Consider the following 27,999-nt stretch of genomic DNA (forward strand, 5'->3'; position numbering starts at 1 on the left):
CACTCTTGTGATCCATGCTCGTGCGTTCACCTGTGCAGAGCTCTCGTGCGCGCTCTTGTCCAGACAGAAGCGTAACGTGACGTCACTGGTGCCCCTCCAGTCTGCGCAGCTGACCGCTCACAGGACGACCCACACACACGCGCGCGCACACACACACACACACACACACACACGATCCAAGCGACAAACCTCTGATAAAGTCGGACTAACTTGTGCTTCACCTGCTCCAGTTGTTCCAGATGTTTCTGTGTTTTCTACTAGAAGCGGGCGCAGGTGGCTTTGGTTGAAGGAAAGAGTCCAAACTGTCGCTGAAAACTCTTCCTCTCACTCTTTTGTCTTTCTCTGCGGTCAGGAACCTGTGAAAAGAGACGATAAGGATTCACTGGAAACTGGGATTTACCTGTGGTGGCGTCTTTTACATCTTTGGGAATAAGTTTTATGGTTTTTTTTTTTATGAAGAAATAAATACAAACTGAGGGCTCCACCTGCTGAGAAGAAACGAGAGGTGAGTCCTTTTCTGCAAGTAAAGAGTATATTTCAGCAGTCTGTGATTTATTACAACTCTAACATTAGTTTATTGATATGATTATAAACAGGTTTTAAACTGTGCTGCTGTTAATCTAGATTAGATCTACAGTTAATCTAGTTCTGTAAAGGTCATAGTTTAGTGTGCTTTGCTCTGTTGAACCTGTTTAGTTCGTCTACATTAACCTGATGGAGCATACGGGCTACTAATGTGATACAAATAGCAAAGCACAGATTAGGATTCATTATTTCTTAAATATTATCGTTTCTAATCACTCAATTCATTCACAACAGGTTAGGAGAAACTAATGGTGCAAAAATCCCCAGCTATAAGATAAAGATGCATCTGAATTCCCTTTAAAAGAAAGTTTCCATGTCTCATGTGACTTCATGTCTGCAGGACACTGAGTTCTGTAACTGTTTTTAACCTGTGCTGATGGTTAACAAAACATTCAGATCACTTTTATATGTAGTTATATGTGACTAGATGTGTACATGTGATTTAGATACAGATAATAGGAAAAGAAAAAAGACACAAGTTACACATTGAGAACGTGTTAGAGGACCTGGTGTTTGGGAGGAGTGGGCCCTTGACCGAGTCGGTCTTATGTGTTTGTGTGTGTCTGTGTCTGTGTGTGTCTGTGCTTAAACATATATCTTTGTGAGTACCATTTGGAGCATAGGCCTTTAACAGATTGACATTTTAGCCGATCCTCACTTTTCAAAGAGCTGTTTGAGGGTAAAGACATGATTGTTTGGTTACAATTAGGTTAAGGTTAGGATAAGGGGCTGTGGAATGCATCCTGTCAATGATTGTCCTCACTAAGATAGAAGTACAAGATCGTATGTGTGTGTCCGAGTAAAATAATGAAACACAACTGTCAAAATATTGATATTGATGTGACCTATCGGTTTACTATGATCGTATATATTAAACATATAAGGTATATCATTTGGAAGAAGGGTGAGTATCCGTTTTATAAAAAGAATACTCATAGATGGTGAAAGTAGTCCTGTGACTTCATATTATCAATGGTGTTCAAATGCTCTCTTATTTTTCTTTCTGTATATCTCTCCATTATTTCAGGCTTCAGGGATTGTTGAGGGCTTGCCCTAAGGAGTTAGGAGAGAAGGAGGAAGTAAGGAAGGAACGGAAGAAGGACGGAGGATCATTCCTGTCCACTGTATACAGATGTATGTTGAGAAAGTTGTAACAGAGGGGAAGATGGGTGAGTGCACATTTTACAAACACGGTTCTCTCTCTCTCTCTCTCTCTCTCTCTCTCTCTCTCTCTCTCTCTCTCTCTCTCTCTCTCTCTCTCACACTGGTCATGCTACAGCTCACGCCCGTTCTCTGTTTTTGGAGCAGACATCAGTCCACTTGACAGTTAACCATTAACATATTAGTTCAAAGTTGGTTGGCCATCTCTCTGATTTTCTCTTCATTTTAAGAGATTTGTCTTTCAGGGCGGTCAGTGTTCTACACCAGATACAACTTCATTTCAACACATCATTCACATTAAAAACTAGAATGACACTGAGCGAGTGAATAACTCCACCAAGGGGCGACAGTTTAAATTCACTAGTTTGGATTTTTATTTTGATCTGCACCACATTACACACACTCATAAATATCAGTCCTGAACCTGAACAATACCCATTAATTATTCTCTGAGAATATAAAAGATAATGTTGAAATGTTAAAGAAAGTGAAAGAAATCTTGGATCTGCCCCCTGATCCTGATGTTTATTGAATGGATTATTTCCTCCATCTTCCACAAAATGTCATGGTAATCTATCCAGGAGTTAGATTACCAGTATCAAACATTGTCAGATTAAAACATACAAGTACAACACACTCACGTAACTCACTTTGCCCACTAAACAATATGAAACTCTCCTACTTCATTCCAACACTGCGCTCCCTTCAGCATCAATGAAACATCAAAACAGAAAACACAGAGAATCCACATCTGTCCTCCTGTTGCTTGCCATTTTGGCAGCTTTATGGCTCCTAATGAGTTTACTGCAAATTATATGATGCTTTTATAGAAGGAAAGATAAGATGAGTTGCTGTTGATAGAAAGCGTGTGTGCCACTGTGCACTTTGAAACTACTCTTTCCTGATGGGACACACTTTTATTTTTAGCACAGATTTAAAACATTTCTGAGAAAATACTGCAAGGTCCCCCTCATGCGTTTTAACCCTGTTCCACAACACAATGAGTACCCACCTTACATTGCAGTGCCAAACTGAGTGTCGGTACCATGAAGCCAGCAGCCTCCCATTAAGTGAAGTCTTCAGTAGAGAACTGATCTCATTCCAACATAATCGATTCTCATTGACAGGTCTTCTTGGTCATTTTATGTCCTTGTTGTGCCGTAACTTACTCTCTGTCTGAACAGCTTGATGTTTTACGGTTTCTGTAGCCTGACTGCGAGTCCACCCAGATGCAGGGAATCATAGTGTGTCTTTGGTGTGTGTAATTACAGGAGAAACACAGTCTAGTCAAGGAGTGGCACATGTGTCAGGGCTTGTTTTGCGTATGTCTGTGTTTATGTTAGATTAGGTCAGACATCAGTTTCAGAAACAAGCTGTATTTACCTTTAATTGCGACACGCTCACACACCATGCGTGTTTGAATGAGTGAGTGCAGCAAAACAAATATGCACACTTGCGCAAAGGCTAAACATTATTTTTATAATTTGGCTAATATTTACTGCACACTGGGATTGTGTTTACTTTAGACTTTTCCACCATGGCAACCACTACAAGTGTGAGTCATTGCTTATGTTGTGTCTCCATCTTTATGTATGTGAGGTCTGCTTCTGATTCATCCCATCCTACCACACCTAGAAACATTTGGTAGGTTCTGGCTTAAAGGTCGTCCTGGTTTGGGTCGTTTGAGTTTAACAGTAGTTTTGTAATGTGTTTCCTCAAAGTCCAAATGTCAGTCCATGATAACACAGTGGATGCTGACTGTGCAGTTGAGACTGGAGTGGAACAGGAGACATAATAAACAGGAGCATATTAAGAATTAACTTTAATGCTTAACTTTATGCCAACTCATATAACAACAACAGCTACTGGTCAAAAGATGTATCCCCTATGATAACTGAACAAACTATCAAAACAGTTGGAAAAACTTAGTAAGCAGACCTTAAGTACAAGATACGACTAACACTCAGAGAAAAGGACTTCAGAGGGTTTTCCACAGAGAAATAACAAAGCAAGCAAAGGCTCCTTATTTCTGTTTTAAATACACCATGTGTTGTCTATGCATTTTGGTTTGGGGCAGGGCGTGGATGGCCACGTATCTCATCTGGTGCACAGCTGCTTCTTTTTACCCACCCTGAGGTACTACAGTAGGCGGGCGCAATGCATGCAAAGCTCAGGGTTTCCCTCCCAACATCCCACAGAAAAAGAAATGACTCACCGAACCTTTTCCACTCTGCTGCATGTGGCTGCCCATATGACTCATGGGTGAGGATAGAAATAACCCAAACAGAATAAATATTATGTACAGCATTTGGATGGGTCACGTATAGCACATAATGATTTATTTGCACCTCTCGTGCCAGCTCTGTGAACTGCAGTGGCAACAACAGATCCAAACACACTATGGGTACGTCCACCATATGTCTAGAACGCTTTGAGTGAATTTCTTCAAATTTGGTACAAACATTCAGTTTAGCTACTTTCAGACATGCACTGAACTCCTGACATTCTCTGGAGGGGCTGCATGTGAGAACACAAAAGTCAGCGTGCGAGACCCTGGACTTTTTGCACAGTTTGTCTTACCTGCCCCCCTGGCGTTTCTAACACACTAAATCAATACAAATATCTGTACAAATACAATAAAGCGGTGCCATATGTAAAAGACTCTGATGAAGATGTCAAGAGAGCTTTAGGTGATCAGGGCCGACACCTGTGTCTATATGCTGTAAACAAAAATAATTGATTTATACGTTACATCCTGCCTCCTGCATGCTTATCTGAATGCTGCGGAGATGTCTGCGTTGTTGTGAACGAATCTGACAATCTCCTGCTGCGTTCTTCATATGTGAAAGGCCCCATTGTCGGGACATTCTTCAGAGTTCGGCAAACAGCTTTAATGTGCTTTTTACCTAAAAGTATTAATACAAAGTACAACATTGTTGTTGTACATCATAATCCTGCTACAATGATGTAATTACAAGTAGTGTCCGAAAGTGTTTTTTTTTTTTTGCTGATGAGCTCACTAGACTGCTGTAGAGGTAGAGGGTAGTGAACGAGGGGGTGACTCCTGACGCAGCCTTAAGTCTCCTCTCCAGTGTTGAAATTGCTTCCTTGTGTTTTCATTCAAGTTATTGGCTACACCACCCCCCATGATTTCCTGTGATACTTCTCAGTTTAGTCTGTTTCATCCATATCCATAAGCGTTCAGAAGACGGTACAGACAGACGGCAGTGTTCTTATCAACGCTTAGCATAAATGAGCCTTGAGAACACCTCGAAAGAATCCTTGAAAGATTTGGCATAAATGTTCAAATAAAAAGTATTTTTTTGACTCTTGAGAGAGAAATGTGCAATTTGTCATCGTGTCGACAGAATTGTGTTGCATAACCCAGATAAAGTCAATGCAAGTTAAAGTTAAATATTCTGTTCAGAATATAATGCAACATTTACAACACAATACAATCAGTGCTGGTCCCAACACTTTCTATACCACAGTAGTTTCAGATGAACCATACCTTATAACACACACACACACACACACACACACAAACACACACCCACCCACATAGGAGAAGGAGGTCTCAGGTAGAAGTGGACACAATAGAGTGCTTGTTCTGTGGGATGGACAAGCACAGTGTGGGGGTAAGAGAGAGGGAAAGAAAGAGGTTGAAAAGAGTTTGAGAAAAAAGACGAGTGGACAGGAAGACGGTTGGTGCTGGACCTGAGACGTGTGGGGGAAATTTGGGTATAGCTCAGAAACCACTATCTAATGAACACAAGCGTGGTGTCCCTCTGATAATATGTCCAGTGGATTTCAGACATTGATCAAAAAACCACTAAATATTTACCTTTTTCACTTTTTATGCCTGAATTTGCTTCATTTCTATGAGTCCTCATTGTTAATCACAGTCCAATGAACAATAATGCCATCGTCATGCTGACTGCAAGTTTGCAAGGGAAGACTAACCAAAGGAGGGAAGGAGAGAGGACAGGTATGGAAGTGGAGGAGGAGCAAACAGGAGGCACAAAGAGGGGAGTCGTGGCCGGAAGGAGGTGGGGAGACATGGAGGAGAAGGACAGGAGCTATAAAAAAAAAAAAATCCAATCGAGAGACAGGTAGAGGTGGGCAGGGACAATTGTGGTGTAGAGCAGAGGGAGCAGATTTGAGGAAATAGCGTAGAAGAAGGTTGAGGTCAGTGGAGAAGCAGGGCTACACAGCTATCATGTTTCTCGATAACAACATAGAAATTCAGCAACTGTGGGACCAAGCTGGGTCAGTGGGTCTGTATAATGCTGGATCCACGTCAGTCTTTGAGGTGTTTACTTCCACAGATCAAGACACATACATAAAGAACTGATTTCAGTCAGTAACTGGGCTGGATTGTTCTTGTTCGCTTGTCTGATTAAAAGATTTAACATGTTCCCTATAAATATTTATATTTTAAATGTCAAAGTTCCATCTAAACATTTTAATGGAGGTTTTAATTTCACTTATTTTCCCCCCCGTGTGAGAGAGGAGGGAAAATGTTGGAGGCAGGAAGGAAACTGGGCATGTAAACTGTTTTCTCTGATTTGATAAGGAGTACTTGTATACTTAGAGTATCTCCAGCTGTTTCCCGCCTCACAGATGGACGGTATTAGTGTTACAGTCGTGACTGTCTCATAGTGAACAGAATATCCACTCAAAGTCAGGACACTCACAAATAATGATGGATGCAGGCTTTCTTGATTTAAATCTTTCTTTTTCACTGCAGGAAAATCACAGGTTGAAATATTAAATGAATGATGGCTGAATTCCATTTAGTCGCGTTAGAGTTATAGGGTTTTTGCTCGTATCACACTGTCACAGCTTACTGGGACACTTGAATATAATGAACCCATGGTTGAAGTTGTTTGCAGCATCTGTGTTTCTCCTACAGTTTCAAATCAAAATGTCTCAGAGGAAAATGAATTCATGTCTGCATGAAAGACATTATGGGTTCTCTCCTGCACCGTACTGCATCCTTCCACCAAGTTTCATGGTAATTCATTCTGTATTGTTTGCATAATCCTGCTAACTAACAAACAAACAGACAAACAAACACAAAACACAACCTCCTTGGTAATGATGGGAAATGAATCTATAGTAATCCATTAGAAAATGCTTGATATGAGGTCTATCACTGTTAATGTTTATGCCTGTGTTTTTTCATCAGGTTTGCAATCAACAATGTGTTTCAACACTAAGCTGTGGGTTAAGTTGACAAATTCTGCTCAGAGCAGTGGATAACAAGGCAGAAAAAGACAGTGAGACTATGACACACAGGTGCACACAGGACAGACATGGCACAGACATGGTTTGTTCTTGCCTGGTGGAGAAGTGCTTTAGACTTTAGACTATTGATCAGTGTCACTTGTACTTTTCAGTCTGTGCCAGGACACTGAGCTGATGTTTGTTGTAGGGTGGTTGAGTCCAAAACAAAGAGCCACACTCACACAGGAGCAGTCTGAGCTTTTGCTTTGTATTATCTTGTCAAACATATTCATGCATACATAAATATGAGCAGAACACAGTTAATGTCACTGTTGTTATATTTCATCTCTTAAGTCTTCTCTTCAGCTTTGTGTGTTTATGAAATTGTGAAATGTATGTAATGTTAAAGGCGTTGGAGCTGCTGCTGCATGTGTGCATTCATGTGTGTGTCTCTGAGTACAGGCTCTCTATGTTCACTAACGTGTGTGTGTGTGTGTGTGTGTGTGTGTGTGTGCGCAGGGAGCAGGGGAATATCTCTGACCTGTGTGTTCACCCCCTGCCGGGTGATCGGGGCATTTGTGACACTGATTATCTTGGGAGCCATTGGAGCAGCTGTTTGGGCCGTAGGTTAGACCACATGCTCTTACACATTAGACACACATTCTATGTTCTAATGAATCTGAGAATTAATAGTCTTTTGTTATCGTCGTACATTGCACTGATGCCCACTGTGTTAATACTCTTCTGTAGTTATGTATTGCACGATGGAGGAAGACACAGGCCTGTATGATGGTGAGTATGAGAGGACATGCTGATGGTTTCAAAGATGAGAAAAGATTTCAAATATGTAGCTTTCATTCTGTGATATAGTTAAAATGAATATTTGTTACCGTACACAACTGATCAAAGATCATCCCCCTAAAAATACTTAACTTGATTCATGAATTGATTTGCACAAAAAAACTGTTCATAGATAATTGCACTCTACAGATGTTGGATTTTGTTTTAAATGAAGATCTTTTTAGATAAAGGTCTTGAGAAATTTACAAAAATGTGAAAAATTGCCGTCAAAATGTTAAAGAAAGTCTTTCACTACGTTTTGTGGTAATCCATTCAGTAGTTTTTTTGTGCGTAATCCTGCTAATCAACAAACAAACCAACACAGATACAAAACATAGCCTCTTTGGTAGAGGTGATGAATATCCAATGTCACTGGGACAAGTCACAGTTGTAAAAGAAAAATGAAATAACTATATGTGACAGGCAAACAGGAGTGTGTGTGATTTCTTTTACTGAACTTGTTTTGTAAGTAAACCCATATGATTCCCTGCAGTCCAGGTCAATTCTGCTGACCAACGTCTCAGAGTCTTCGATTCCACGCAGAGGAGGTGGCATGAGGTGTGTTCCTCCTCAGCCAATGAGCTGCTTGCGGGTATCAGCTGTGAAGAAGTGGGCTTTGTCAGGTGAGATATATTGTTCTCATTATATAGTGTGAATGTAGTGTAATTTAACAGAATTTTGATTTGGATCAGTTTAGGGGTCAATGAAAAGTCCTAACAATGATAGTTCTGTGTGTGTGTGTGTGTGTGTGTGTGTGTGTGTGTGTGTGTGTGTGTGTGTGTGTGTGTGTGTGTGTGTGTGTGTGTGTGTGTGTGTGTGTGTGTGTGTGTGTGTGTGTGTGTGTGTGTGTGTGTTTCAGTGTGGCGAATTACTCAGTCACATCGGTGCCAGAGGCCAGTGGAGATGCTGGAGAGTTCTTCTGTGTCAGACAGGAAGAGCTCAGCTACGGCAAGAAAATCAAAGACTCGTTGTTCCCATGGTAACAAACACCTGTCTGTCTGTCTTTCTGATGCACCACCTGTCTTACAGCAGTCTAACACTGGCTGTTACTGACGCTGTGTGTCTTTGTTTCAGTGACTGTGAGAGCAGGGAGGTTCTCACTCTGCTGTGCCAAGGTAAGATGTTCTGTGTGACACACTGGCTCACTTAAAGCTAGGGTTGGTAATCCTGGAAAAGCAAGCAAGAGCAGGCTACGCTTGAGAAATGCAATGCCCCTGCACACAACTGCTAGGTGCAGACTTGAGATTGCAAACAGCTGAAAATGTTGCCAATGTGTTAAAGGGGTCAAGCGAAGACAGAGAAAACTAAATGGCTGTTGACCTTTTTGTAATTTAAATTTAAATATTTTTTTTGTAACAATGATGGCTTAATGGCTATTTCTAATTGCATTTAAAGTACATTTGATTTTGGAAACTATCTTACGACCCCCCTCTCAGTGTCTTGCTACCCTCCGTGGGCTCCCAGTTTGGGAACCATTGATATAGCGTATGTTTAAATGTGTCACATACACTTTACCTAGGCCAGTGGTCACCAGCCTTTTCGAGCCCAAGATCACTTTTTAATTCCAAACTTAAGCCGAGATCTACCATTACATTACATTTCATTTAGGTGACACGCTTATCCAAAGCGACTTACAATAAGTGTATTCAACCATGAGGGTACAAACCCAGAACAACAAGAATCAAGAAAGTACAATTTCTTCAAGAAAGCCAAACTACAAAGTGCTATAAGTAAGTGCCATTTAAGTGCTACTAAATTGTTAGTTTAAACTTTTATTCAAGGTATAGTCGGAAGAGGTGTGTTTTTAGTTTGCGGTGGAAGATGTATAGACTTTCTGTCCTGATGTCAATGGGGAGCTCATTCCACCATTTAGGAGCCAGGACAGCAAACAGTCGTGATTTTGTTGATATCTTCCAAAAAACCCACTTAGGAGGGTCATACTTATTATTTTTTGCAATTTCTGTTAAAGGCTGAATGTACAAGAAATAAATATACACAAAGAAGTGCAGTTGTGCCACTTTTTCTATTCAATGCACAATATTCAAATTAATATCAATTCATATTTACAATGCAAAATATGTAGCTTCTCAGTTCCACAACATGTTCTGCAGAGGAGCTGCTACTGCAGCACAATGTTTTTACATATAGGCTTTGATTTGAATATGGCCACAAATAGGATTATTGCCTTGTATGAAAGAAGTCCCTTGTACTCAAATAAATACCAGTACTACACAGTATGAAGCCGTGCATCTTCCGCTCCTGCAAATATTTCACATCTTGAAGGAAATGCAGGAGATAAACCTGCAACTCCACCGCCAGTAGCAGACACACAGCGCATGTGAAAAACAGACAGCCGACACACAGCTGGTCTGCGGCGTGAGTCCAGAGAGTTGGGGGATCGACAGTGAAGACTGGGAGATCGACCGGTAGATCGCGATCGACGGGTTGGCGACCACTGACCTAGGCAATAAAGTGTGCAATTTATTCTCCTCTCCTCTCCTCTCCTCTCCTCTCCTCTCCTCTCTGCAGACTGTGGCAGGCGTAGTTTTGCAGCAGACCGTATAGTCGGTGGTGTGGATGCCAGGCAGGGCAACTGGCCTTGGCAGGTCAGCTTACAGTACGATGGAGTTCATCAGTGTGGAGGATCCATCATCTCAAACCGCTGGATTGTCTCTGCAGCACATTGCTTCCCCGAGTACGTGAAAAAGCTGCCTTATGTTAGAGATAATTATTTTATTAAGTTTTATTAACAGGAAAAATCTGTATTGAAGAATTTAGTAATAAGTGGCGTATCATGACTCTTAAATGATGGTAGAATCATATTCTATTGAAAAGAATGTCTGCTCCATTTGTGTGATATTTCTGTGTATTTGTATGTGGACAGCTGTAAAAACCTGAGACATTCTTCCCCTGTCTCTCCTGCTATGCTAGACGCCGCTTTGTGAATCGCTGGCGTGTGCTGCTGGGCTCCATCTATAACAAACCAGTCAACGGCGTCGCGGCGGAGGTGAAGACCATCGTTTATCACAGCAGCTACCTGCCCTCTGTAGATGCTAACATTGATGACAACAGCAGGGACATCGCCGTTCTGGCCCTCACCCAACCTCTTACTTTTACTGGTAGGACACACACGCACGCACGCACGCGCACACACACACACACACACACACACTCGACCTGAACATTTGATTGAAAGATGACCATGATTAGAGATGAGGAATAATGACAAAGGAATGGAGGGAGACAGAGACACACAGTCCTCATGTAATGAACCTGTTTTAGGTTTCCGGATTCCGCTAGGACAAAGGTTCTTTTATCCAACATGATTAAATCAGCTCTGAACAGGTTTCAACCATTTCCTCTTATTACTATAACACTGATGCACTTCCTTTCTGCCATGGAATCCCCGGTCTCCTTTAGTAAAAGATCTTTTCCATGTTCTCCACATATTAATGAAAAGAGGACTAACTCATGTCATCTACTGCGATCTTACTGTAATCTGAGTGTGTTTGTGCCCTCATGTGATGGTCGTGTCCTTCTACACGTTGTAAAGGAAACTTAACAAGCAATGTTTCAGTAGCTCAGGTCTGACATCTAGTGTTTGGTGTTCATAATTACAACCACAGCATTATGTGCACTGAGGAGAGAATAAATAAAATATAGGACATTTGAAGGTTAAATGTCTCAGTGTACAGTGCCTCTTTCAGTGTTGTTGCTAAGATCACAGCCAAAAACCATACTTGTGGTTCTTAGTTTAATTCTCCCTCTGTCTCAATTTTCACTTTTTTTTTATGTGGATGACAGTTTATATGTGTCATGCCGAATTTATTCATACAATCACCTTTGAATTTATTTACAGAAATTACATGATTCAGTAAGGTGAACATTTAAGTCATTGCTGGTTTACTTTTATGCTCTATCGCTTTCAGCAAAGCCACACATTATTGAATATATTAAAAAAAAAATCCTTGTTCAAGCACATTGTGTTCTTCAAAAAAGCTTGTAAAAAAAAAAATTCTTAACAAATTGTCTGGAACCAGAGTCTGTGCAGGAGTGATGGTGGTTTGGATCTGTTGTAGCGAATTCCCATCGATAAACACGCTCGACCAATTACAAGTCAGTCAGTTGTCAATCATGATGTTTCACCCTGTTTTTAGCATCAATTAACTAATTAAAACAAAATTTACTGTAAAGATTAGCATTTAAACATCATTAACTACCTGAATGACAGAGACATCTTTGAGAAAAATTCATTTGATGTGTACTTTGACGCTTCAGTTTGGTCAATATCTTATCTGCTAAAATGGAGGAGGCAGGATTTATAACCTATACTGCAGCCAGCCAGTAGATGGTGATGGAGGCGCTATGGCTTCATCTTTAGGGAGCAGTCATGTCGTCCATCTTTATTTACTGCCACTGTTGGAGGACATTTCACCACTTCTTGTCTCCCTGTCTGGACACTTGTTCTGTTTGATGGTTCAGGATTATCATACACACATGTTTGCTTGTATCTTAAGACAGAGAATATGTTTGTGTGTAGAATACATCCAGCCTATTTGCCTGCCAGCATACGGTCAAAGACTGATAGACGGACAGATGGGAACCGTGACGGGCTGGGGAAACGTTGGGTACTACGGTGAGTCTACAGCTGTTACACGGCAGAAAGTGATTCATTTGATGACAGTATTTGCATTCATTGATTTCTTTGATTGAAAATTATGACACTCCAAATTTTTTTTATTTGTATTGAAACACTTCAATTTGCTCTTCAGTGTATATTTTGATCGATAAAAGATGAAAATAAGTCTTGACTGAAGAAGCAGAATCATATTCATATATTGGTGTTTATAGTCTGTAGTATTGTTGGTTTCACCAGGGATGTTTGACTCGCAGGTCATCTAGCAGACGTCCTCCAAGAAGTGAGCGTCCCCATCATCAGTGACACTGTCTGTAACGCTCCCGACTACTACGACAATCAGATCACCTCCAGCATGTTCTGTGCTGGTTATGAGAAAGGAGGCACTGACGCCTGCCAGGTCAGAGTGTGCATGTGTTCATGTAAAAGAGCTGGTATATGTTCATGTGTTTGGGTTGCTAGTCAGGGAACCATATTCTCAGATATGTCCTCATGTGTGTGTCATCTTTATTTAATCTAAAATCTACAATCTAATGCATATATCCCTGCTTGTTTGATATAATTTTACATTCACACATTTTCTGTCAATGCTGAGGCACTTATAAGGTGTGTGTGTAAACTTCTAGCACCATGTGTGGTTTCAGGGAGACAGTGGCGGTCCCTTTGTGGCAGAGGACTGTCTGTCTAAGAGCAGTCGGTATCGTCTGCTGGGGGTGGTGAGCTGGGGAACAGGCTGTGCCATGCCAAAGAAACCTGGCGTCTACACCAGAGTGTCCCGGTTTCTGCCGTGGATATCTACCGCCATGAGGGTGAGACGCTGGATGCTTTGTAGTTCATTGTGTTGTTATAATGACAAATAAAGACATATGGATAATAATACTCTGTAAGTGATCTATAAACCACTCATCACCAGGGTGTGGACATTTCCCAGACATCCACATGCAAACACAAGCAGTCTTTATATTAATAGTGTGAAAATTAATGTTGTAAGAAATTAAATGAAAGTTCCCTTTCGTTTTTTTTGGTCTGTGCCGGTGATGCTGGTTGCAGTTTTCTTTCTGAAACTGTAAAAGAGACTTGCAGTAATTAGTAAGGAGCAAGGAAGACCAAGTACAGGACTCAGTCCATCCTGTGGACCCATTCCAACCCTGAAGTTGGTGCTGTTCACCACTTTATTTAAAGTTCAGTGAAGCACACCTCAGTATGTAGAAACCCAAACTGGGGAGAATCAATTGTCAGTGCCATTGTCATGAACACAATGTCACAGCCACTGCTGCTACAGAACGGTGGTCACCTATTTATTTAAAGTTTATTAATATTGAATGTATAGCGTCTTCAAATCGCACCAAATTTAATTCTGCACTTTCTTGGGTCCTTAACAATACACATGCCAAATATGACGCCGATAGGATGAATGGTTATTGAGATATGTTCCACATACAGACAGAGAATTCAGCACCTGCAACACCTGTGAATGTCTTTGTCAATCTGATAAAAAATCTAATCATCCAAATGATCTGGTGGCAATTTTCACCTGTTGACCCAGTTGTCGACCACAGCTTTAGCATATTTGCGAACTGTTCTTCAGACAGAGATTTGTGAAATTAGTAGATAGATATAATCTGGTTTATCTGCTTTAACACTGCTATAGCCATGAAAAACAGAATGATCAACAGAGGACTAGCTAACATTTACTCACACAGCCCCAGGTGTGTTAAAACCGTTTCTCTTCTCACCTCTCTTCTTCAGAACTATCACAACTCACCAGGGGTTCACAAATTGGCCCGGCCATGAGATGACTGCTCCTACATTTCTACTTTTTCTACACTGAGACGACAACATGGACAGATCCTGTACATATCAACGGGAAGTGTTACAATGGAGGGTCTTGAAAGCTGCGATGTTCCTCTTGTATCAAAGTTCTCGACACCCCTTCTTACCCAAAATGTTTTGTTGAGGATTTTTCCACTTCTATTCCACATGGTAAAATGTTTGCCAATATCATATTCCTTTAGAGAGCAGTCAAGCGACCACATTTATCAGACAGTTACACTGTTTTTTAATCATTGGTTCAAGAACAAATGATCAGGGGCTCAGATTTGAGGAGAAAGTCGTCTCTCATTATGACGAGTGAAGACGTGACCATGAAAGCAAATGTTAATGTGTTTGAGGATATGAGTCCCATAAAAGCAAAAATCATATCAAAGGTAGTTGGTTTGCCAAAATAAAAGCCCAAGAGAGCATCAGAGTTCCTGCGGATGACGTCTGTGGGTCAAAACCTTCAGGCAGCCATTCACAGCAAAGGACTTTCCACAAAATAGTAGATATGTAGATCTTCATATGTATTCCTCCAATTTCTTTCTAACCTGTAAACTTTGCCTACTATGTGTTTAAAGGTCTATATCTCCCCCACAGTTCTTTCTATGTTGATGTGAACCTACTCAGATATATGCTGAGACTTAGCACCTTAATGTTATAAGATCCATGATTTTATTTCACTTGAATGTCCCGAGCCTGAAGAGTAAAAATGTGCACCTGTCCAAATACCACGGTCTGGAATAAATCCTGAAGTTTTGTAGATAAACAAAGACAGAGCTCTTTAAGAGACAGGGGATAAAGTTATATTCAAACTTTGCTACCGAAATATTATGGAGACATTATGAATTTTATTCATAAAAAGTCAAAAGTGAAATAATACAAGACTCACTATACTGGATTTAACATTCCTGCTGTGTAGAACACAATGAGATTATTTTTCTGAAATGGCTTTTTCTTCTCTCTTTTTTTTAGCTGCATTTTCTCCAATGTCACCCGAAGTTACATTAGAAACAAATAACCAATATAATGTTTGAGCTAAACATCAATAACATGAATGAAGTCTTGTAAAGACTCAGGTCTATCTTCAATATTCTAGGTGTAATCACAAGGATTCATACAATAAGATTTTAAAGATTTTAAAGATCACGTGCAGCCTCAGCACTTTCAATACTTTCACACTGTGCAACACAAAGACACAGACAGTGTCAGTGATGCGTGAGTAATTCCAGCTGATCAGACTTATTTCGACAAAATTACAAATATTTACACAGTATAATTGTCATTTTGTTATAAACCCGTGAGCTGAATGCAGTGTGTGTTTTTATGCAGTAGCCTGACTTCATCATGGATGATTATTCATACAAGATTTAAATCTTTACCAAATTTCCATGTTTGCATCAGTATTTTGCTTTATTTTGTAAATATTAGTTAGTAAATATTTGTGTCTTGTTAATGTAGATGTTTTTGTCTGACACAGATCTTATTGCCAAGCGTGCAATAACCTCATAAATCATCTTCTCGTGAAATATATCTTTTAGTACGTATTAGAGAAGACTTTACTGTACCTCTGAGTACCTGTAGCTAACACTGTGTGAGTGTCCTTCACCTGGCCTGAATAAAGAATGGGATGTGAGCACTAATATCTACATTTAAACTGTTTGTGGCATGTTTGCTTCTGATGTACAGTATGTGTGCATTTATAGCAAATGTGATGTGAGAAATAAGTATTGTAAGATGTAAATTGTTGCATTGAGTATTGTATTGAAGTCATAATTAAAAGCAACTTGCCCACAGTTACTGTGTGATAAAGTCCAATTTATTCTTATTAAATATTCTCTACACTGCTGCATATATAATTATACTATAGTTTGCAGTCTCATAAACACAACAGCACCAATCTCTGTGGTAGCGTTATCAAATATAGTCATATTATATGAAATACCTACTTTAGTAAGTGCAACTGTAAACTAAACCATGAAAGAACAAAGTGGTATAATAAATACATCATACAACAAAAGAATGAAGCATTTTCAACCTTTTAACTAACACTGGGCTTGTCATGTTCTTTTATCCTTAGGTATGAGAAGGGTCGGTCTTAGTTCAAAAAGTATTTATTTAGAAGCAATGAAAAGGTACAGCATAGCTATGGGCACTCAATGCACAGCCTCGGCTTTTAGTCAGTAGCTCGGGGTAGTCAAGAGTCGCCCCGAACGGATGACAGGTGCAATATTTATAATAGTAGGTTGGAGGCGTGGTCCCAGCATCTTGGAACTGGAATCCACCAATGATGAGGAGCCGCTCCCAGGTTCGTCATTCCTTTGATAGTAGCTGGGCAAATCTTCACATTCTGACAGTGTTAAGTTTTGTGTATTAAGAAAAAGCCTTTATCCGGCTGAAGCTTTGTGAGTCTTCAGTAGTTTTGCAGACACAGTGTTTTTGTTCATTGGAGTGTGAAACATTGTGTTTCTGTTTTATCGTCTGTATGTTCTGTGTGTGTAAGCATGCGTATTTATCAGACAAGACAACGCCTTTCCTATCTGGCCTTCAGAAGCTGGGGCAGCTGCTTGATTTCTTTCTAAGGCATAGGTCACAGTGTCTTAATGAGCACAGTGCATTCATGTATGTGTGATGTTGAATAAAGCTAAAGGAATACTGTAATATATATAAAGGTTTATGTATGAGAACAAGTTTAAGTACAGTGTTATTGTATGCCACGGATTACAGTCCTAACACATAACAAAACATAAATTCTTTCTGTTAAGGTACAAACATGGTGCGTGTAAAATCGATCCTTTTTGGGGCTATAGTGTCTAATTATATTATTAAAATCCTAACAGGCTCCAGGCTGTTGTTCTTCTATTCACATCGGATCAGCTGGATTTGACCACAGTCGAGTAGATCACAGAATCCTCGCTCTCTCCTATTGTGGCCCTGAGGAGAAAATGATGATGTTAATGAGCATCAATGCATCAGATGGTGTTACTGTGTCTACATTGATAATGGCAGGTTCACAGCAGCATTGACACCTCACACCACCACCTTTGCTTTTATTCAACTTTTTATTTTTTACACAGGATAAAATCACAGTTTGTGCTGCAGAAACATAGATACTGAGGTCAAGTCCTCTGGAAAAATGTTTGTGATTTTGTGTCGTTTTCAGAAGTTCACATTCCATGGTAACACATTTTACACATGTGAATAATATTTACTTTAAACTACATTAGATGTGAGGGTAAATTTGAGAACGACTGAACTAAAGGATGATCCTAATATTTCAGCTACATAATTATCACAGTAATTCAGCCACATATTCTTTTGGGTTTTGGTGCTGTTAATTTTCATCTATCAGTCGATTCATCCATTATCTATATCGTGCATCCCTTGAGGGTCACAGGAGCCAATCCTGGACACGTCACTCAAGTATCACAGAGCCAACATTCAGAGACAAACATTCAACTTCACATTCACACCTATGGTGAATTGAGGGAGAAAACCCAGGCAGACATGGGGAGAACATGCAAACTCCAAACAGGCCACAAACTGGGATTCAAACTGGGAACCTTGTTGCTGTGAGACTGCAGTTGACAGCTACCCCCATGTGATTAGGAGGTGAAATAAACATTAAAAAAAATTAGTTTATAACAATAGATTATTTGAGGAAGGAATATCCACTCATTACCTCATTTACTGTAAAGTCCTGGCTACAGCTCAAAAAATAGAAATGTTTCATTTTTCTCTGTGACAGTCAAGGTTTTATTTCACAATTTGGGAATTTGAGACTGCACAGTAACAATGACTGAGGGCTACAGACATCACTAGACTTGACCGACAGTGAATAATAGAATTTAATGCTGTTGGCGGGACATGGAATTTGTAAAACAAAGTTCGGCCTATATGTGGAGTCAAAAGCCTGAAGCCGCATGTCCCTTTGTTCTGGAGAAAACCAGACCCTCCGGAACTCAGTCTCCCAGGGGGCATCAACGTCACACAGAGGTGTGAAAACCCCCCAGGGACACAAGTTTCAACTCCTATTGGTCACTCTGGGCCCCATGACCTGTGAGGTCACCGTGTAAGGGTTTTGGTATTCTGAGTCTGTATTTTTAACACCTCACTGGAGACATGCCACGTACCAGCCTGCTTCAAGACCTCCACCATCATCCCTGTCCCCAAAAAAACTAAGATCACTGGACTCAATGACTACAGACCTGTCGCCCTGACCTCTGTGGTGATGAAGGCATTTGAGCGCCTTGTGCTGCTCCACCTCAAAGCCATCACTGACCCTCTCCTGGACCCCCTGCAGTTTGCCTACAGAGCCAACAGGTCTGTAGACGATGCAGTAAACATGGCCCTTCACTTCATCCTCCAGCACCTGGACTCCTCAGGAACCTACGCCAGGATCCTGTTTGTGGACTTCAGCTCTGCCTTCAACACCATCATTCCGGCTCTGCTACAGGACAAGCTCTCCCAGCTGAGTGTGCCTGACTCCACCTGCAGGTGGATCACAGACTTCCTGTCTGACAGGAGGCAACACGTGAGGCTGGGGAAGCATGTCTCTGATTCCAGGACCATAAGCACCGGTTCCCCTCAAGGCTGTGTTCTTTCCCTCTACTCTTCTCCCTGTATACCAACAGCTGCACCTCCAGTCATCAGTCCGTCAAACTCCTTAAGTGCCTGACGACACCACCCTCATTGGGCTCATCTCTGCTGGGGACGAGTCCGCCTACAGGTGGGAGATTGACCATCTGGTGACCTGGTGTGGTCAGAACAACCTGGAGCTCAATGCTCTGAAAACAGTGGAGATGGTTGTAGACTTCAGAAGGAACCCAGCCCCACTCACCCCCATCACCCTGAGAGACTCCCCAGTCGACACTGCTGAGTCCTTCCGCTTCCTGGGCACCATCATCTCCCAGGACCTCAAGTGGGAGCGGAACATCAGCTCCCTCACCAAAAGAGCTCAACAGAGGATGTACTTCCTGCGGCAGCTGAAGAAGTTCAACCTGCCAAAGACAATGATGGTGCACTTCTACACCTGCATCATCGAGTCCATCCTCACCTCCTCCATCACCATCTGGTACGCTGCTGCCACTGCCAATGACAAAGGCAGACTGCAGCGTATCATCCGTTCTGCTGAGAAGGTGATTGGCTGCAATCTGCCATCTCTACAGGACCTGTTTGCCTCTAGGACCCTGAGGCGGGCAGGTAAGATTGTGGCCGATCCTTCCCACCCGGGTCACAAACTCTTTGAGGTACTTCCCTCCGGCAGGAGGCTGCGGTCCATCAGGACCAAAACCTCACGCCACAAGACCAGCTTCTTCCCGGCTGCAGTTGGTCTTATCAACAAGGCCCGGGACCCCCACCTGACTTGGACCCTTAACCCGCCCCCACGCCTCAAGTCTGTGTTACATTAACACACATTAAACTGCACATTGCACATTCTCATTGCACTCCTGTTTTGCATTTTGCATTTACTTTATATATATTTTTTTCTATATATATCTTTTTATTTTATATTTTTGTTTTTTTTCATGTGTGTAGTACTTATTGTGTTTTTATGTTTTATGTTCCTTGTATGCACCTATATACCAAGGCAAATTCCAGGTAGGTGTAAACCTACTTGGCAATAAATACTTCTGATTCTGATTCTGATTCTGATTTATTTTGTCCTCTTCTTTATTAAGAGAGTTTTCGGTTTTGTTATTACCTTGTGTTTCTTCACTTCCTTGTGTTTATGTTTGTCTGAGTTGTTTGTCTCTGTTCATAGTGTGTTTTCTCTCTTCACTTCCTGTTTTATTTTGTTGTCTGGGTTCTTGTGTCTAGTGTCTAGTTTTACTTCCTGTCTGTGATTGTCTGCACCAGTCCTCATGTGTTTCACCTGTGTCAAATTGCCCCTGCCTTCCCTATGTGTGGATATAAGTCTCTGTGCTCTCCTTTTGTCCTTGTCGGATCGTCGTCATTATGTCCTGTCCTCCTGTGTTTCTGTATCCCGTGTCTCCTGAGCTCCCGTCCTGTTCTCCTGTGTAAGCCTCCTGTGTTTTCTCCCGTGTGCTTTTGTTTCTTCAGTTTTGACCTTTTTGAGATTCCTGCGTTTATTCTTGTTATTTTTCTGTTAAAGACTTTTCATTAAAAAGACTCTTTAAGTTTAAACTCTGCATCCTGGTTCCATCTGCCTCACCAACCCTGACACACTGGGCCAATATAAGGCCTGTTCCCCCTCTCTTCTATTTCTTTTTCTACAATCCCTCCAAGGGGAGAAGGCTGCCCAGCCTCTTTTCCTGCATCGCCGAGGGGAGAAGCCTGGCTTCTCCAGCTCACATCTTCTCTTTCCATCCAACTCTTCGAGAGGAGCACAAAGGTGCAGCTTCCAGCTCATCTCACTAAGGAAACCTCCTCGCAAACCAAGCTCTACCAACCTCCTAGCAGCGACGCAATGTCCTGCAGGAGAACTTCAAAGAGCAACAGAACCACGAAGGCAGTAGCCACACAACCAGCAAGACGATTTCCATGGACGGGTAACACAACTGGGCTTAATAATCATACTAGGCTAAGCAAAGACTGTTTATTCGATTCTGTGTGATGTTTATAAGTTTGATTTGTGTTGTTGTGATATTGTGGTTACAAGTTATTTGAAAGTTAATGTTAGTTATGCTCTTCAGTCTTTCCTTGCATGCATCTCTGACCCCCCCGCTACATGTCGTAAACATTCCAAAAAGGGGGAAGGGTGTTATCTTCAAAGTGGCCAGCCGCCATTTTGGAAGCACGCTGACTCACACAGACACACACACATGCATACTCACATACCTATCTTTGTTTAGTAAGTACACCGTTAGTAATTTGTGTTTTTTTATACTTTATTATATTCATAATAAATGTTTTTCTTTCACAAATGTTTTTTCATTAATGTTGCATAAGTGAATTTTGCCAACCTCTACACTGTCAAGAACTCTATATCCTTCAACTTAGCTAACTATCTAGATGGTAATTTTGATTATAGTTATTAATTTAATTGTTAATCAGAGTTCCAAATTTGTAGTTAGTACTTTTATGAGACTTAATCAATAAATTGGCTATCTTTTCCCTTCCTTTGAAGGGTGGTGCCCCGAGGTAACTTTAATCAATTAAAGTTATTTAATATTAATATTTTTAATATTAATATTCAATATTTTATTTTGATAACCAAATTTATTGAATGCCGAAAGGCACACCATTTTATGGTATCACGTTTAATGCATTATTGCACAACACTGATGTTAAATGTTTGGTCAGTGAACCTACCTGGACTCTTGTGGAGCTCTGCTGTTTCTGGGTTTGATGGCCACTGTTGTATAGATAAGTTCAGCTTCATCAGAAGAGGGAATCTGAAGGGAGAACATGCACAGTGAATTTATTCAAAATATATTGTATTGTATCTTCTGCATTTGCTCATGCATGTTCGTGGACCACATTTACGTAATGTTTGTGGTCTGTGTTCCTTGGACGAGAGGATGGAAATGTCTGGATGTTGGCGTAAACAGTGTCCAGCTGATCTTCTGTGGCTGAAGAACTCAAGCCCTCTCCACTGAGCTTGGCGCCAAACGCAGTCCGCTGCAGAGGAAACAACAAAAGGCAGGTATAAAATAAGGTTAGGAAAAAAAATCATTACATTTTTACCTCAAAAGTAGGTCATGTTTTTGCCCCTGTCTGTTGGTTTGTTTGTTTGTTTTTCAGCAGGAATAAACAAATATTTCCATTAAATTTAGGTGCCAATCCAGACAAAGGGTAAGATGGTTTCAAGACACTAACATTGCAATATAGGACTTAGTGAAAACATTTTCACTAGGTTCTTAGGGAACAATTCATGAGTCTTGATTTAAAAAATCTGGCATACTAAGAGGAGGGATATCTATGAGTGTGTGTTGGTGCAGCTTGATTTAGGGGACTGTTGGGCCTTGGTGGAAGTATGTGCTCTACTGAGTGCTCTTCTAGTTACCTTTGCCAATGAAGGTTTGTTTGTCTGTCTGTTGTTTAACAGAACAACGCAAAAACTACTGGACGGATCCCCTTGAAACTTGGTGGAAGAATGTGGTATAGGTCCGGGAAGAACCCATGAAAGTTTGGTGCGGATAATGATTAAGGGGCAGATCCAGGAATTAAAAAAAGCTTTTTCAAACATTACGAGACTGGGCAGTTCTTTTTTACATTTTCCCACGCAGGGAATAATTTATGGATCTTGATCTTGATGAAAAAAATCGGTCATATTTATGGGACTGATATTTATGAGTATGGGCACTTTGCTGCACATCCAAATAAAAATCTGGATCCAGTGAATTTACATGTGGTTTCATAAGGTGACTCATGACTAGTTTTGATCTGTGTTAGTTCTTGAATGGGAAGTCAAACTTTCCACTGACCCTTGCATAACTGACAGTCAATCACAAGAGTTTAATAAAGTTCAGATCGTTTATTTGAGGACTTTTTTGAATGTACTCACTTTTTTCGCTACACGGGTTCGTTTTTTCCTGTAAAAAAAAACAACAAACAACCCACATTTGTTACAAAATTCACTCCATATCTCTCTCGATTGTTTCTCAATCCTGTGGCTTCACATTTCAAAGAAGTTGTTTCGTAATAATGGGAAACACAGCAGCAGCAGGATATTTCAATAAATCCCCCCCCACACACACACACACACATTTTTACATGTACAGTACAGGAGACACACACAGTGCAGCGGTGGAAACATTTAGGTGGAACACATCACAAAGGTTCATCATCATAAGAGATGTGGAGACAATATATGTAAACGGCTGTGTCACATTCACTCTTACTAACATTTATTGACTCACCAGTACAAAAGATGTGCTACCACAAGAGTCACCAAAACAATGACTCCAACTCCGGCTATGATCAGGTGCATCTGGCTGCCTGAGGAGGAGCACACAGTAGGGTTTGATTAGAAGAGGACAAACCTAACGCCGCTCTGTTTAACACAATGATGAAGTTTTATTTTTTAGCAGCACGAACCGCGGTCCTCTGTTTTCATGGTCACCAGCAGATCAGTTGAGTTGCCCTCCCCCACACTGTTACTGGCCTGGCAGAGGTAGCGTCCAGTGTGGGACGCCTCCACAGAGGGAAGAGACAGCACCTGTCCCCAGCCCACCTGGAGCCATGAGCTGGAGCTGGGAGAGTCTGTCCTCTTGTACCAGGTGTAATTGTCGGCCTCAGGGTTGGCCACACTGCTGCAGGTCAGATTCACACTGCTGCCCTCAGCAAATTGTTGATCATCCACTAAAATTGACATGTTCATTGGGCCGTCTGAGAACAAGGACAAACAGCGCATGTGGAATAATGAGACAAGAGATAACAGTGCAGCTTTTTTTAATCTGGGCTCCTCAAATCTGAGGGTCTCATGATTAAAGAAATTAACAAGAGATGGTTAAGGAGTAACAGGAGACAAAAATAAATCAGTAAATTTTAGATTTACACTTTTTCCTGTGAGATGTTGGATGCATTCACCTTTTCAGGCCTCAAAGAATATTTAAAATAGAACAAACTCTCTTTGGTTGAGCAAAACCTATCACACATGGTTAAAGCAGACGAGTGTCCTTAGCTGATGGACACTCAATGTGTTTGCACGTCTTAAATTATTCATTTTTGTTCAAATATGCTCATTGATAACATTTTCTCCAAAATATGACAATTTCTTCTTGGCACAATCTCTTTTCAGGTAATCAGGTTAATCTGTTAAAATTCTTTTCTCCTGTAGGACCACCAATATCAGGAGGCTGGTCAGGTTGATGTACATGTGGGCTACTGTGTAAGCATTAGTCAACATGAACAATTTAATCAGCACTTCGTCTCCCTCAGAGCCTTTCACAATGTTTCCTCTCAGGACTCTTTGACACATCTTGATAATACTGGGGCAACATTGAAACTGAGGAAGTAGATGACTGAGAATTTCCAACTTTGTCATTTGTCATTTTAAAGTCTGACACAAGATGAGAAAAAACATCTCTATCTATCTGTCTATCTATCGAATAAACACATACATGAGACCAGACGTCTCATTGCAACATGTCTTTACACTCACACAGGACATCCAGGTGAAAGTCGGTTGAGTTCATCAGGTCATCGCCCCTCCAGCTAACATTGTTGCAGGCCTGGCAGTGGTACAGTCCACTGTGTCTGGGCTGCAGGTCAGAGATGGTGTGTTCCTGCCCTGAACTGATAAACTGTCCGTCCATATACAGGCTGTATCCTCTGTCCCTCACAGGTGGGTTGGCATCACTGCTGCAGTTGAAAGTCACTGAACTTCCTTTGACGACGTCTCCTGGTGGACTCAACGACAGGGTTACTCTCTTTGGAGCATCTGATAGAAAGAGCATCAGGGATTTTTAGCCAGGCAGACAAAGAAATGAAGTCAGGACATAATGAATGAGTATTAGGTTAAATAAACCGTATGCTACTGCATGAAGCGATGATACAATATTCCTGGTTATTTACTTAACTCTGTTGGAGGACAACAGGGAGATAACAAGTTATTATTTTATTAGTTTTTCTTCCATTTTATTTATCTCAAAGTAATTCACGTACATTAGATTTTATTATATATATTTATTAAAGTTTGTACTGTGTATTGTTCAGATTGTGCAAGAGGAAATTCTTTTTTTGTCTACTTCTACAACTTTATTTTGCTTTCTTTAACATTGTGAGATAGGACGATGATTCATGGATCCTAATAAAAAACAAATCTAGTGCTTTGATGGAGGTATGTGCCCAACTGAGTGCTAGATTAATTTTTTTTTTTTTTTTACAGGGACTTGGTATGGACATAAAAAATACTAAAACCCTAAATAATTACTAAAATGACCTAAAGTTAAAATAAAACTTCAAGAAAAATTGTGAAGACTTCCAGTGTTGGATAAACAGCCTCCTATTCAGCATCCAGTTTAACTATTACTGCTAACTGTAGCCAGTCATTCATCTGTCACATAGTCAGCAAAGCCATCAGGGGTTATTAGTGGTTCACTATATTGCCAAAGGACACTTTTAGCATGTGGACCGGAGGAGGCAGGGATCGATCAACCTTCTGGTTAGTGGACAACCCACTCTGCCTCCTGAGCAACAGTTTAAAAGGCTCCCAGGTAAAACTGCAAAACTGTATCCCTGAAACGGAGCAATAGGCCATTGCCAGTGGAGGAGTATCTATTTAGTTGTTTTTTCGCCGGTGTGTCATGTTCAACATAACAAATGTGCCGAAAACTGAGGCACTCTCTCACCCTGCTGTCTTGCAAAATTAACTCGTTCACCCGGTTGTCACATTTCCATCACTGCTGATCAGAGCATATAAAACCAGTGTCTACTGCGGAGTCATTTTACCCCGGAGTGAATAAGTGAATTCCAATTGCAGGCAGAAGCCGAATGTAACTGGAGGTTATTGGGGGTTAGTGGGTTTTTTGACCATTGGAAATGGGGCTTTACATAGTATGGTGCCAGGTGTGCTGTGGAAAAAAGCCTATAAATTGAGATTCAGTGTTAATAGTGTACTTACACTGAACATTCAGAGTCACAGAGTTGGATCTGACTGTCTTTTGTCCCAGGACAGCACAGAAGTAGCTCCCAGCATCCTCTCTCCTCACCGAGAACTCTGGTTTCCGCACTGGCTGTCCATCTTTAAACCAGACAATGGTTTTAGGTGTAGGACATTCTGACACACAGGTCAGCCTGACATCATCTCCCTCTTTCACAGTGCTCGGCTTTAACACAGCGGTTAACTCTGGTCCAGGTACAGAAACGGAAACATTTTTTATTTTACTCAATTTTCTTTATTCATGAGAAATCTATAAATTAATAATTATTATGTTTTGTTACCTTTAACATACAAATAAGCATGGCTTTTGCTTGTCCATCTGTCTAATGTTGTCACAAAACTAAAATAGTATTGTCCCTGATCAGTGGGTTGTACGTTGTTGATCTTCAGACTACAGTTACCATTTCGGTTACCCACGTATTCAAAGTCCGGGGGCGAAGGGAGACTAGAAAGGTGATGCAGCCGCCACCTGCCAGATGTAAACAGGGCTCTAGACCAGTCCACCTGAGTGACTCTTTGAGGCCTAGGGTAGTTATAGCTGCACTTCATAACTACTGACCCCCCTCTCAAAGCACACTGATTTTCGAAGGTCACCCTCCACTCTCCACTCCAAACACCTTCAGGCAAAAATGATGACAAATCCACGAGTTAAATTTATAGGTATAGATAACATCCGATACACAATCATTGTGTGTTGTCATTTCCTTACCTGGCATAATAACAAGGATCATCAGCATCCAACTTTCCATCGTTAAAATCTGCCTAGAACATGATGATTCACAACACGGTTCATTACTCTACATTCTGGGGACAGCACAATGTCAAACAAAGAGTATAAAAGTGAAAAGTACTCACCCGCTAAAGCAAACAGACCAATTGCTTGTTCAAGAGATGGAGTTGAGGAATGAAAAGCAGAAGTGGGAATGTGGCTTCACCCTGCTTCCTCTCATTATCAAACGTTCAGAGTGCTGATTACATAAAGTTACAGTGTCCTCACTGTCATGTTCTGAATCTACACAAACAGACACACACATTGACGGAGGAAGAGGACACATTGATTCATCGGTCTTACACAACAGGGGACTCAGTGCAATGTGTTCGGGGTTCAGAGAAATGTTCAGGGTTTCACCTCCCGACAATGTTTGTAATTCGTCTTTTTCCCCTGGTGGTGTAAGAACAAATGAAAATCAGAAACTGGTGACTACAAACATAAACAGATGATGTGTTCTGAGTTTTTGTTTCCAAAATAAACATCATAAACATTATGTCTCAATATGTTTTTTAATCGTTGTTTTGTCATAGCTTTTAAGGCACGTTAATCCACAAAATATTTCCACTGCAGCTACACGTCAAGGGAGGAAATGTTACAATCAGTACATGATGATGACACCTCCATATAACTGCTGACGTCCACTATGTATCATCATCATCATCATCATCATCATCATCATCATCATCACCTCCACAGTACACATGATGCATGTGTTCATCCATGTGCTGCTTTCATGGCTAATCTTGCTGATTTCCACACACACACACACGGTTTATGTGATTTACCATCATTCACCTGGACTCCCCTTTCACCACATTCTCTGAGGCAGTCTGTGACAAATTGTGTGATTATATTTCAACGTTTATAAGTTAAATGGTTAAATGGTTTTGTATTTATATAGCACTTTTCTAGACTTGATGACCACTCAAAGCGCTTTACAGTACAGTTTTACATTCACCCATTCACACACACATTCATACACTGCATCTATTAGGAGCACTTTCTTTTCTATGAGGGACAATTCGGGGTTCAGCATCTTGCCCAAGGACACTTCGGCATGCAGATGGGGAAGACTGGGATTGAACCGCCAAGCTTCTGATTGAAGGAGGACGACCGCTCTACCCCTAAGACACAGTGTAAACATGGACAATAGACATAGACAAATACATACAAACATCAGAGACAATGCTATTGCCTACGATCACCATACTGTCATGTCTGACTATGCAATTAACTTCTATGGCCTCAATTGTGATTATAATTAAGGATAAACGTTAAATGTTTTACAAATACACACCTTCGTTATCACGTTCAAATATACATATGCTTATGAAGCTAGGACAGTTTGATTTAGGTTAAAGCAGCTGTAGATGCATATGAACGAGGCAATAC

The 27,999-nt window shown here is 40.9% G+C and overlaps 2 protein-coding genes across 3 annotated transcripts; one reads left to right on the plus strand and one right to left on the minus strand.

The window, feature by feature from the left end:
- The first annotated feature begins 100 nt into the window (after positions 1-100).
- Positions 101-16,062, plus strand: hpn (hepsin). Its single transcript, XM_035164639.2, has 13 exons — positions 101-505; positions 1,613-1,754; positions 7,495-7,602; positions 7,726-7,767; positions 8,309-8,438; positions 8,675-8,794; positions 8,890-8,930; positions 10,345-10,510; positions 10,747-10,934; positions 12,356-12,451; positions 12,709-12,851; positions 13,096-13,260; positions 14,201-16,062. The coding sequence occupies exons 2-13, from the start codon at positions 1,718-1,720 to the stop codon at positions 14,243-14,245; spliced, it is 1,281 nt and encodes a 426-aa protein (XP_035020530.1). The 5' UTR covers positions 101-505; positions 1,613-1,717; the 3' UTR covers positions 14,246-16,062.
- A 919-nt stretch (positions 16,063-16,981) lies between these two features.
- On the minus strand, positions 16,982-26,840 carry LOC118113305 (B-cell receptor CD22). Of its 2 annotated transcripts, none has more exons than XM_035162859.2 (11): positions 26,691-26,840; positions 26,545-26,593; positions 26,117-26,452; positions 25,797-26,021; positions 24,336-24,614; positions 23,270-23,560; positions 23,092-23,170; positions 22,737-22,764; positions 21,716-21,850; positions 21,542-21,624; positions 16,982-17,200 (listed from the first exon to the last, which is right to left on the minus strand). In XM_035162859.2, exons 2-11 carry the CDS (start codon positions 26,582-26,584, stop codon positions 17,140-17,142), a joined length of 1,557 nt encoding a protein of 518 aa, XP_035018750.2. In that variant the 5' UTR covers positions 26,585-26,593; positions 26,691-26,840; the 3' UTR covers positions 16,982-17,139. The 2 variants fall into 2 exon arrangements, with proteins under 2 accessions (XP_035018750.2, XP_035018748.2); XM_035162857.2 differs by having other exon boundaries at positions 26,545-26,597.
- Positions 26,841-27,999: the final 1,159 nt, after the last annotated feature.

This window comes from Hippoglossus stenolepis, chromosome 8, assembly GCF_022539355.2.
Source record: "Hippoglossus stenolepis isolate QCI-W04-F060 chromosome 8, HSTE1.2, whole genome shotgun sequence".
NCBI classification, from domain to species: Eukaryota; Metazoa; Chordata; class Actinopteri; order Pleuronectiformes; family Pleuronectidae; genus Hippoglossus; species Hippoglossus stenolepis.